The 12,447-nt window shown below is 35.0% G+C and overlaps 1 protein-coding gene across 1 annotated transcript; it reads left to right on the forward strand.

Annotated features, from left to right (window-relative positions):
- The first annotated feature begins 4 nt into the window (after positions 1 to 4).
- LOC121870685 lies at positions 5 to 11,611 on the forward strand. Its single transcript, XM_042372633.1, has 11 exons — positions 5 to 26; positions 2,171 to 2,413; positions 2,917 to 4,850; positions 6,344 to 6,505; positions 8,566 to 8,685; positions 8,886 to 9,038; positions 9,367 to 9,515; positions 10,280 to 10,418; positions 10,644 to 10,822; positions 11,190 to 11,228; positions 11,350 to 11,611. Exons 2-11 carry the CDS (start codon positions 2,179 to 2,181, stop codon positions 11,420 to 11,422), a joined length of 3,183 nt encoding a protein of 1,060 aa, XP_042228567.1. The 5' UTR covers positions 5 to 26; positions 2,171 to 2,178; the 3' UTR covers positions 11,423 to 11,611.
- The last annotated feature ends 836 nt before the right edge of the window (positions 11,612 to 12,447 follow it).

Genomic DNA, 12,447 nt, shown 5'->3' on the forward strand with positions numbered 1-12,447 from the left:
CAGGTTCCTTGCTGAGCCTGTAACACGTACGCAAACTGGTGTGGTCAGTCGTCCAAAAGGAAAAGTTGTTTATATACATGAAACTGTCAGATCTTTTTCAGTAATATCAGTTGTAATGAGCAAATAAAGTAAGTAAGGCATTACAGAGCCTTGGGTACAATACCTGTACTAAAAACGGCCTTGAATACGGAGTTCATAAACAGTACAGTATGTTGAAACTTGAAATGTACTTTGTTGAAATTAGATTTTTCTTAAGCATACATTTGTTGAGTTATAATTATGATATGTTTGAAAGTTGAGTTATTAGTGTTTAATATCATGTACAGAACTTTGTGAGGTTAAGAGTCGTTTTAGGTACACCACAGAACTTCATATTTATATTTTAAAAGAAGTGACAACTTTTTATTTAAATTTTTAGAATTTTTATATTTACTGCTTTCATTGGAACGAGAAGTCATTGGTAATTATTTACTGCTTCATATGGCAGAGGGCCTGCCCCCCAGCAAGGAGGTTAGGTTACTTTGGTTGGGGTTCGACTAATTACCCAAATGTAGCCGCAATGAAGTCAAATAATGGTCCTACATGAATAAATCGGACTGCCAATCACTTCTCGACTGGTATTTGGTGTCACGAAGTCACAAAAGATTGGTAAACTTAATTTAATCTGAGTTAATAGATCGAGTGCATGTACCTAACCTAACCTAACCTAACACAACACAACTCAGATTAAATTAAGTTTATCAATTTTTTGTGACTTTATGACACCAAATAATAATCGAGAAGTGATTCACAGCCCGATTTACGCTTGTACGACCATCATTTGACTTCATTGCGGCTACATTTGGGTAATTAGTCGGACCGCTTTGGTTGGTTAGGTCAGGTTCTAGATATTGTCGCCTCTTAAAATACTTACTACTGTATAATGATAAGAACATCTGTGGAAAAAATGAACATAATTGAACGACTTGATCTGGTGGTAGTGATGTTCTCATACGTTATCGAAAATTTATACAGGGAGAAAGCCCCCAAGAGTATATATTTAGTAGTTGCCAACATCTACGTATAAAGGGAACAAATAAAAGTAATTTATTCTATAGGGTTTCCATTGGAAATTAAGATTTTTCGAGCATTTTAACCGATATGAAATCCCCCCTCCAATTACCAGCAATTATTGGTTGTTCAAAGTGGGCGGGGCTTTGAAATGCTGTTCAGGGAAAATGTGGGAAAAAACAAGACAACACCAAACACACTTGAGAACTATACCTAACCTTTCCTAACATAAAAAATCCTAAAACCATAAAAAACTTACCCTATTTGTGTTTTCCGTGTTCAGATGAGGAGGGACCCATAAACTCGAAAGCGATTCTTAACCATTTTGCCAGTTAGGAACTGTTAGATAAGGTTTTCAAAGGATTGTTTGGTGTTCATTTTAGTATTTTACCCCACATTTTACTTTTACTTCAAAGCCCTGCCCACTTTGAACAACCAATATTGCTGCTAATTTATTATTTAATATACATATATAATTTTTTTTGGGTGGGGGGGGTAGTATCGGTTAAAATACTAAAATTATTTAAATTTGCGACGGTAACATAAAAGAATAACTTTCTTTGTATTTTTTTTAGCTCTTTTTCCCTATATAGAAGTATGAAGTTCCTTGTTTGACCTAAAATGGATTTTTACCGAAATATATACTACTGTACGGGCGGTCCAACTTAAGAACGAGGTCCCATAAAATTAAACTTTAAATTTACATTTTTTATATGGGGATTAGCCCACCCACGCACATTAGACAACACATTCTACTTCCAATATCTTCCTAGGTGGTAATATCTCCCTGTTTGATAGCTGCCTATTACCTTTATCTGATGACTTATTTTTTATTTTCACTTACTGTATTTTTAATCCTATTTTTTCCTTTCTCTAAATTAAGTGATTTTAGATGTATAAAGTCTAAAGACTTAGGCTGTCATATAGTGGGATTTTAAACATTGTTCTGTAAGTGTACGGTATGCACATAGGGCATGTGTTTCAACTTCGGTACGTCCGTATGACCGGAACTTGTATGTAACCCGGGGACTGCCTGTAATGACTTGCAGTCACACTGGAAAATGCTTAGGAACCCCTGCTTGATGCTGTTCTTACAGTTTTCCCCATTTTCTATTGCTAGAGTCCAGTATGGAGTCCAAACAAGAGGAAGACTTACAGTTCTTTGTGGCTACAGAGACCGATGGACAACGACACACATTATTGCGAACACCTCGGTCCATGCCTCCACGCCTCAGATCTGCCAGTACGTCTGTGAATGAAGATGCTTTCAACATTCTTATGGCAGATGTGTCAGGCTCTATGTGTTCTTTCTGGTCACATGTAGTTACAGGCTGGGAGAATAACATCAGGAATAACCTTGAAGGTATGTTGTTATTGTATAGGATAAGTTTAGATGCTAATACAATTACTATTATTATTATTATTTTATAAGGGATATAGGAGTAAAATTTGATCTCTTTTGTTAAAATTTCATATACTTGTAATAAAGTTTAGGTTCAGATTCTGTATTGTTATGTACCATGAAAACTATTGTACTGTACTCGAAATTATGCTTAACTAACGAGAAAAGTAAAGATTTTGACAACGCTATATCAGTAGCTCTCTAGTTATTACTAACTTACTTTAAAACCTCTTGTTACCTTCCTTTGTGTTAAAAAAATTCCTTCAATTCATTACTATGGTTTGCTGGTGTTTTCCTCAGTATCCCCTACACAGATATCCACTACAGTACCTGTTACTAAAGGTGAAATTATATCATATTCTTTAACTCTTAAGCACTACGTCAATAGTAGGAAAATAAATTGGATATGATTTTGGAATATACAGTGGTATCTTACTTCAAACCTGTGTTTTATCATTTTACAGGACACACCAAGATTTTCGTGTTTGACCACTTTGTGAAGTTTGTGCGATCTGCTAACTACTTAACCCAGGAAGATTTCTCAAGTGGTGGAACAAATCTTACTGCAGCATTAAAAAAAATTCGAGAAGAAGTAGATAGTTGTTCTGAAAAATATATACGAGTCTTCATTATAACAGATGGTCACCATGGAAGTGGAGAACCTTTACCAGACACTGAAATTAGTCTGATGAATGCACCACAAGGCAAGAGAGTCGATGTATATCTCCTTGGTATTGGATATGGTTTTCCTGTCAACTACAGCATTGACATACGATCATTCATGCACACTGGAAGTGCTAATGTACCTTCACTTTTTTGGGCTAAAGAAATGAATGAAATTGAAGAGCAGATGAGGTCCATTGGAAATGAACTAAGTGTTGGAAGAGCAATTCTCAGTCTGAACTACCAGGGTTATACACTTCCAGGTTTAGACAAATCTCTAGTAATTCATCTTGGTGAGTGGAATTACTTTCCTGAATCCCCAGAAGACCTTCCACCACTAACAGTTAAGGTAAATGATGAACCTCCAAAGACATTACCTATTGAAATTAAAGAAATATCTGTAAACTTATTGGTAGACCAGGTGTTCCGTCAATGGAGCTCTGTTTTACTTCAACAGCACCGTAAGAAGCAGCATGTTCCTATACAAACCTTTGACCTCATGGAGACATTATTCAAGAATGTGATGAATAAACTGAAATCTGAAGTGAGTGATGGAAATAGTGTCAAGGAACGGCTTCAGAAGAAAAACTTGAAGAAGTATGAAGTAGAATATGCAACACTCATGAATCAGAGCAAGACAGTTATTGGTATTGAAGGTAAGTATCAGAATGAAATAGAACTTGCTGAAACCATCCTAAAGAGTACAGTCACAACTAGAAAATATGATACAAGAAATTTAAAAATGAAAGGTCATGGCCAAGAAGACTATGGCGATGACATTCAAGCTTTCCTTAAATTATATGAGAAAGCCAAACCAAGCATCCTACAACTGCCACAACCAACACCTGATGACTGCTGCAGGATCACCATGACCTCAACCTTACTGGATATGCAAGATTCAGACTTTCATTTGCTATTTGAAGAGAACAAGTTTGACTTTTTAAAAACTTTCACAATGACAGGGATTCCAGTGTATGCACCAGTTCGTGATGCCTCACAGATCAACCCATGGACCTTTGGCATAAAACATATGCTTGTGACACCCTTTACAATACTTAGTCAGAGAGCTATTGAAGCCTATGCTGAGTGTGATGAAGATGGGTTTGGAGCTTCAGATAAAGATGTAATACTTCAAAAAAGCGATGAAAAAACTCGTTTCAATGCTATAATACCTATTGTGCCTGAGAGTGCTGCTGGGGTCTTAAAACCTCTTGTTCGTTCCAACCTGTATGCTATGTTGGCTACATTTTGTATCTTGAAAAATCCTCATATTATTGACCATAATGCACACATTGCTGCTCTAGGCTGTGCTTGGGTGAAATCAATAACCGATTATCCTCCCAAAGATCGCCCAGAATTTGTCCAAGATCGACTGAAAAATATTTTAGCAACAGCTAAAATATACATGGATCGAGGAGGAATACTTCGTTATGTAAAAGCTCTTCTGAAACATCCCAAGCAGGCTCTGATGACTGAAAGCACTGAAATGTTTGATGGCCATACCCTCAAATGTGAATCATTCATAAAGCCATTGTTCTTCCTTGGTATGGTAAAGGATAAACTAACAATGCCAGAAACAATAAATCTTCTGAAACTGATGTTAGCAGAGTTCATTGGTCGTTGCCTCTCAAACTACAAGGTTAATGAATCAGAGGCCACACCTTACACAGACTTCTTTGCTAGTGAGCTCAATGATCCAGTCACAAAGAAGGCTTGGTTGGAAAAACACTCAAAGGTAAGATATATTTGTTGTAAATTGTTATTCAACTTAATAAATAAAAAGAAAAATCCATCATATTATTTATAATCAATATTTTAAGTACCGGTACTGTATTATTGTACTCTGTCAGTCACACGTATACAGAAAAATTAGATTTATGTTATTACGTATTTGAGGTACTTTGACTGATTGGATACGGTGTTTGCCTCCTGTCCTAAGGATTGCTGGTTCAATCACAGGATACCCTCATTCTACCCAGCTATAAATTGGTACAGTATCTAACTTTATACCAGTAGTTGAGAAAATGATGCCGTCAAGTGTAATGCTGGTTACTCGGCTTATTTTTGCAGTGTGCTGTATCCACTCTTCTTAACCGGTCATAAGGCCATATTGGTATTTCATGTGATGGTCATTGCATAAATTATGTAGAATTTGTTAAGTTGTATGTTTGCTATTGACATTTGATGATAGCCTTAAATTGACAGTATCCTTTTACCCCTTCAATCTCAAACAATATGACAAATTGGTGAAAAATTCTGTACAAGGCTTACTTATTTGGCTTCACTTGTCATTGTGCAATTTCCTTTTTTGTGAATTCTTATGTTATGAAATATGATCAGAATATTTTGACATCATAATCACGCTAACCAACCCTGTCAAGATGATAGGAGAGGCATTGTTGAGTTTGAAATCCATTAAACCAAAAGGGTAAAAGTAATTTATCGTGTGAGTGTACCTTCCTGGTGCACAGTTCTTGGAAGATTTTTTGCGAAAGAATTCACGAGTGATTATGACGAATAAAATGAGTTAAATTATGTTAAAACTCCCTCTACAGAAATTTTTTTGCAGATTAATTTGATTCAATTTTAATTATCATTTTCACATCTTCAGCTTACTGTACTAGCCATTCCGGCAGTTGGCCTTTTCTTTGTTACGTACACATGTTGCACAGTTAATATTTAAAATTTAAATGAATGGCCTTGAAAACCTTATTCCTAACTACTTCCAGATGACCATAGATCATGTATATACATATATAGTATATTGTCAGTGGAAAGTGGCTGCAAGCCAAACTGACCAGATTAACTAATTGTCTATGTTCACTTAGTTTCTGGAGAAAAACAGAAGATTTTTTTTCTTGTACTCTAATGTAAGGTACTGTACAGCAATAGAATAATGATTATCTCGACTTTAATCTCGAAACACATTGATCAGTATAATTAGTCTTAGTCCATTACTTGGTCCAGACCCTGTGATCCAAAGCTTAAGGTCCTGTCTAGGGTAGTCAAGGTTTGCTCCCCAGGTCAGATGTAAAAAGGTATGTGAAGGTCGTAACAGAGAACAGATGTGCATAACAGGGAACAGACTGACTACTTGACTGGCTATTAGGTTGACAAATGGTGGCAATGATAAAAAAAAATACTATTTGGGTAGTGAAGGCTCATCACATGCACTGAATTATGTATACCACTGTACATATCGGGTAATTGCATAATTTTTTCTTCTAGAATATAATTGATACTTTCAAGTCGGCCCAGGGTAACCTAGTAGAAATGTTTTACTCCATCGATGACCTGAGAAGTTCCTTTAAGGCTCACATTTCTACCCTAATATCACCCTTATCTGGGAAGCTTCTTGAAGAAATAGCTCTAAACATCAACATGGAAAAGGTAGGTTAACTGTACATCAAGTTGTAAATGAGAAAAATTATCTACAGTAGTAAGTATTTAGTACAGTACTGTATATCAAATTACCTGATACCTACCATACATTTGCAGAATATCATAAGCCTGGACAAAAATCACATACAGTACGTACAATAATGGATATTGCATTACTAAGATTAAATTTATTTTTTAGAATATTGTAGAAATTATAAGTGTACAGTTGCAAACAAAAATCCTGTCTCTTTTCTGCTGCTCCACGAACCCCGAGATTCAGACTTGTGAATCCGAAGCATATGTGGACAGAATAATGTATCGGTGATTACTGCTTTAGCTTCACGAGTCTAAATCTTAGGGTTTGTACAGTAGAGCAGCGATTACCAGAGCCACTTCATGAGCTTATTTTTACCCTAATAAATTATATTAAGAGTCTTCCTACATTATGACCAGTGATTTGTTGTTTCAAGATAATTATGGAATGTTGGTACTGTGTGGTTTTTGTAAGCACATTTAGCTTAACAGCTGTGTGCTGCTACCTATATGAATCATCAAAAAATTTCATTGCATTACTCATTGATGAGTACTGCAACATAGCCAAGTGTTTCCTGACTGGAGCCCCAAACAAGGCAGTGTTAGCCATATACAGTATGTTGCCAGTGGTGAAAAAGTGGTCAACTTGGAGTGCCATACCAACAATGTTAGTCCTTCGCTTCACTTACATGGTCTTTTTTATTATTATAATTAAACTTTCCTGCTTATGAAGCCAAACAATAACAAAGAAATGGTGTAGGTGGTGAATGGATGTTGTAACAGTTATTTTATAACAAATGCTGTACAGTTCAGTGTTCCTTTGTACAGTTATGTTCAATATCTTAACCTTATCTTGAATTTTAAATTGTATTTATAAAAACCAAATATACCGAGTCAACTAGATAAATTCAGGCAGATTAGGATGTGTATACTGTACAGTAGTTACAAAGCTCTGTACACATTTCCTCCACTATCCCGACTGTTTGTCCAGAATTGACTGAGGTTGGCACACTATACAGTACCCTAATAGATATACCTTTTCAAGTAACTTAAATCATGAATATTCAACTAGTAAATATCGGGTATACAGTGTATTGGATCATGTGAAGATCAGGCACCCCAGCTTATTTCATCTAATGATTCACCACTAGCACTACCTGGCAGGGTTAAATTAGGTGAAATAAGCTGGGGTGCCTGATCTTCATATGGTGCAATGTTTTGATTATTCTGTGCTGTATCTTTGTTTAGATATGATATATATGGGTATGCTAGCTTCTTTGGTGTGCTTAACAAGGAATAATTATTGGCTGCAGCTTGAAGCGTGCATTACAAAGGGATTACACAAAGTTATTTCTCCTGATGATTAAACATCCCAATGCTACCCGGGGGTTCAAGTTATGTTAGGTTGGCATTATGGTTTTTAATTATCAGGCGAGATAAGCATGGATGCCTTATCTTCATGTAATTATAGATTATTCTCAAGTAGGCACACACCAATTTTCCTTACACCAAGTCTCTTCAGCTTAAAGAGCAATTCTCTGTTCCTTTACTTTACCATATGTAGTGTAAATTATTACAGTACAGTACATTGTTATTATTTGTGATGTTAACACCATATAAGAAGACATCTGTTACAGCAGTAAGAAAAATTGAATAAGATCAGTAAATGATGAGGAAAATGTTTTTGTTGTTGATTTCTGCTGTGCTTCATTTTAGTGGAAAAAGGCTACAAAAGTAAAAGCTACTATTATTATTTATGTACACACACAAGAAAATTAAACTACCCGGTACATGTATCTTAAATGAACGAACAATTGTGATCACCATTTGTGATTCCTTGACAACTTAACCAAAGCTGCTGTACATTGTGTTCATTTCCAAACACATTGCACAGAGTTGGGCAGATAGTATTTTGTGTGTGTGTGTGTTTGTGTATAAACATTTATCAGAAACTTAAAAAGTGAATATTGTTGATTTTAAAAGGTGTGACTGAGTTAATGAAATAATGTTGATAAATACTGTATATTAATTTTCAGGTAAAGAAGCTGAGTAATTATGGAAGTTGTGGATATGTCAAAATTAAATCCTTCCATGCATGGGCTGAGGAAATGGGAGTTCCCAATGATAGTATTAAAGAAGCCAGTGACCCATCACAGGTATAAAATTTTCAATCTTTTTATTTTGTAGTGAGAGATGCTAATCTTCATGAGATATTTGTACAGGTATTTATATAAGTAATTGAAAATTGTCATTGTTATGATCCACCTTAGAGAGGGGGAGTACAGTAATGTGTGCAGTTTGGCAAATAATGATTGACTTTCTTTAGAGAAAGTTGGTAAAAATTAATTTTTTATAGGTTCTGCGGTATGTGAATGAGGCTCTTCAACATCATAGTTCTAAGGAACGTCTTTCAAAAGATCTTGACACAACTGAAGAAGCCATGGAATTTATCAAGAAGAAAGTAATTCAAGAAAACACAAAGACTTTGAAGGAATCTCTGTTAAAAGAGGTATGTATGTCGTAAGATGAGCTTCTGTCTGATATAAGAGTAATCAACATATATTACATGATATGCAGTCATTGACCAATGCTGGTAATATGTTAGAGAAAATAGATACATGTACTGTAATGTAAAGGATGTTTTGCCCTGAGAGTTTGGGTGAGGGAATCTCCATTTTATCCAATTAAATCATAACTTAACCCTACCGGTATTGTAGGAATTACCTGAGTGGGTTATACTATTATATACTGTATGTGAAAAAGAAAAAGAAATTGAGAACAATATAACAGATAGATGGAAGGGTATGGTATTGTTTATATAAATACTTTACCATTAGGGTCAGGAGTGTGCTGAAGCAGAGTGGCATAAGGCTTACACAGTTCTACACAGCCCACTGGTAATGCCCTTGAAACAGAAGCAGATAATAGAAGCAGCTCAGGCCAAAGGGATAGAAGTCACCGAAGAAACATTTAGTCGCATTTACAGGTAAGTTTAATAATAGATGGTGCTGGAGTTAGTGGTGATGGAGTTAGTGGTGTTGGAGTTAGTGGTGTTGGAGTTAGTTGTGAGAGTCTATGGAAAATATTAGTCATTGCTTACAGGTCTCCTACGAGTTCAGTAAATAAGGATGGTGGTGATAGTGGTGCTGATGGTGACAATGTAGTTACCATGATGATTTAATACTTTAGTTTTATGGTTTAGGCTACTTTGACCTTCATTTTATCAGTGTAGTGTACCCCTTGTTTGAAGCTGATGGCATGGTGAAGGGAAGGGTAATCTATTTCTCCAAGGGAATAACCCAGGGTAATGATAGGAGGTTTTGCCTGGACTCGAGGATTCCCCGATAAGTAGTCCTGTACAGTATTGCATATAATGGTTGACACACTGTATTTTATGAGTGAATTAGCCAGCTTCAGTCACCATTGCTTATCTCTCATTCATTATTTGTATGGATTGTCTCAGCTGCTGCCTCACCACAGTTATGACACTGTCTTCTTTTCTATATCAATGTTAAGAGCAATATTATTTTTGTTTTAAAAGAATTAATTACTGGTATCTAACAATCCGAATTTACAAAAATAAAATTATTGAGGGTTTTCCTGATGATCCAGATTTTGAAACTACAGTCCAGTACAGTATTGCAGTTAATAAAATAAGAACTTGGTATTAAAATTTTATATTATTTGAGAAGACTTAATTGCCCATTGATAATTAGCACAAGTATAGGTTGTTTATTCGTTTATTTTTAGGTATGATGAGCGTCTGGGATTACTGCGCAACGCCTGTCAGATTCCAGGATGCCCACATTATTTGTCCCCGCACAGAAATTTCAATCAGCATCTCGCTGTTGAGCGGGAACATAAAAACTTCCCTCATTGTCTTCACTTGGTACGATATCATTAGTAGTGTGTTATGTCAGTGTATTTGAATAGCGTGCTTTAATAAATATAAATGGTATTGTACTGTCAATCATGAGTTTTTATGCAATTGTATTTAAATACTACTTTGACAAATGATTTGTTTAGAAAAAAGTTAAAATTTTCACTGGCTTAAGATATGTCATTCTGATTTGTTGAGATTTTGTGGAGAAAACTTGACCTTTGTGGTTTACAGATTTCCCACCAGTTCAGTGATAAGGACCTAGATACAGTTGTACAAGAGATAGTAAAAGGTTCACTTACTGGAAGACAAAAGAGGCGACAACCTTCCGCTCCTGAGCCTTCATCCCTCAATCCTCTTCTGGGTGAACTGAAGAACCTTTTGCAAGAATACTGTACATCTGAAGGACAAGAGTAAGTGTCATCTGAGAAAGTAAACTCTGGGTAAAATTAGACCATATGCAGTATTCTATTGAGGTTGTCCTGAAGACCAAAGATTTTCTCTCTGTGGATTCAAGAAAACTTAAAAAATTATTAATGAAAACTTAGAGCTTGGACAGAATTCAAGGGGTAATGAAGTTTCATTGTGACATACTGTAAATATACTTGTAAGATTAGTACTGTATTATCAGTCATCTTTCTGAAGCAACATATTAGTCCGTCATGAATACAATAATTTAAAAGTTGATATATCCACATTATATATAAGGTACAGAACAGTATTGTTTAGTAAGTGTCACAATTAAAGTTAGATCTTCTATCTATTTTCCTGTCTTAACAGTGTTGAGTCACCACAACAATCGAGCTACATGAAAAGAATGTGAGTGAAGTTGAAGATTAATTCTATGACAGTGTGAGATGTCGATATTAAGGCCACAGTATTGTTAAATGTCGGTGATAGCTACAGTAGATTTTCTAAGGCTGTTTTCTTTTCTTAATAGTGTTGAGTCACTGCAACAACAAGAGGAGAATATGAGTGACTCTGAAGACCAGTTTTATGACTGTGAGACTTAAAGGGTCTTCATACTTCAAAATATTTACATTCTACTATCTGTAAGTATGCAAGTATAGTGTTGAACCATGTATTTTCATAATAAAGAAATATATTGTACTGATCATGTTGTGATTTACTTGCATATAAAAATATGTCTCACTCATACAAATATTTTCTGACAAAATGGTGTTTAGTTAAGAGTTGAAAGACCCAACACTGAAAGTCAGATTGAAATATTGATGTCTTTGGTATATTGTGATTTTATTTATTTCTCCATGATTTTGATCTGTGTTTCTGGGAGTTGAGAGAGAAGTAAGTATACAGTAATTGAAATATTTCCTGTGATATGAATACCTATTATTTCTTATTTTTTCTCTGATGGCTGTACAGTTCATGTATTCAGAACTATTTTTTTCCCTTCATATATTAAGTTCCTAAGCAATGTGTCTCAGATTAAAAAATAAAAGGAGGGGCTTCTTCATTACAACATACACTGTGCTACATCTTTGTATATGCTGCTTTGGTATGAAATTATTTTATTATTGTAGAGGAAAGCGTTTCAACAATACCTCCACTTTATACTGTATATTGTTCAACACAAACATACTCGGGATTGTATATTTTTGTCTGATGGCACATTAAATATATTCATAATGTATTGTATTGTATTGAGAACACTTTGCTGATATGCAAATTCCTCAACATGAATGATATATTAAAACTTGATCAGTTGTAATACAGTACTGTAGATAAATAAAAGGGTAATTTTGTTAAGATGTTAAAATAAATATTACAAAAAAATTATAATTATTATTATCCTGTTGAGAAATTGCTAGAGAATGATTACATTCAACAAGTAAATAGAAACAGACACTACAGTACGCATAGCATAGTAAATCATAAACAGGTTAATCTCAAAGTACAGTACAGGAATATCCTGGTTATTGCAGGGGAAGTGCTCCTAAAAGTCATTGCAAATATAAAATTTTCAAATATCGGGGCAAGTTTCCCCATAAGAATTAATATAAATACTAAATAGGGGGAT

Source organism: Homarus americanus, unplaced genomic scaffold (assembly GCF_018991925.1).
Source record: "Homarus americanus isolate GMGI-L3 unplaced genomic scaffold, GMGI_Hamer_2.0 scaffold56333, whole genome shotgun sequence".
Classification (NCBI taxonomy): domain Eukaryota; kingdom Metazoa; phylum Arthropoda; class Malacostraca; order Decapoda; family Nephropidae; genus Homarus; species Homarus americanus.

Coding starts and splice junctions, on each gene's coding strand:
- LOC121870685 (XM_042372633.1), top strand. CDS start 2,179: ATGGAGTCCAAACAAGAGGAAGACTTACAGTTCTTTGTGGCTACAGAG. Junction 9,516..10,279: donor ACATTTAGTCGCATTTACAG/GTAAGTTTAATA, acceptor GTTTATTTTTAG/GTATGATGAGCGTCTGGGAT. Junction 10,823..11,189: donor TGTACATCTGAAGGACAAGA/GTAAGTGTCATC, acceptor CTGTCTTAACAG/TGTTGAGTCACCACAACAAT.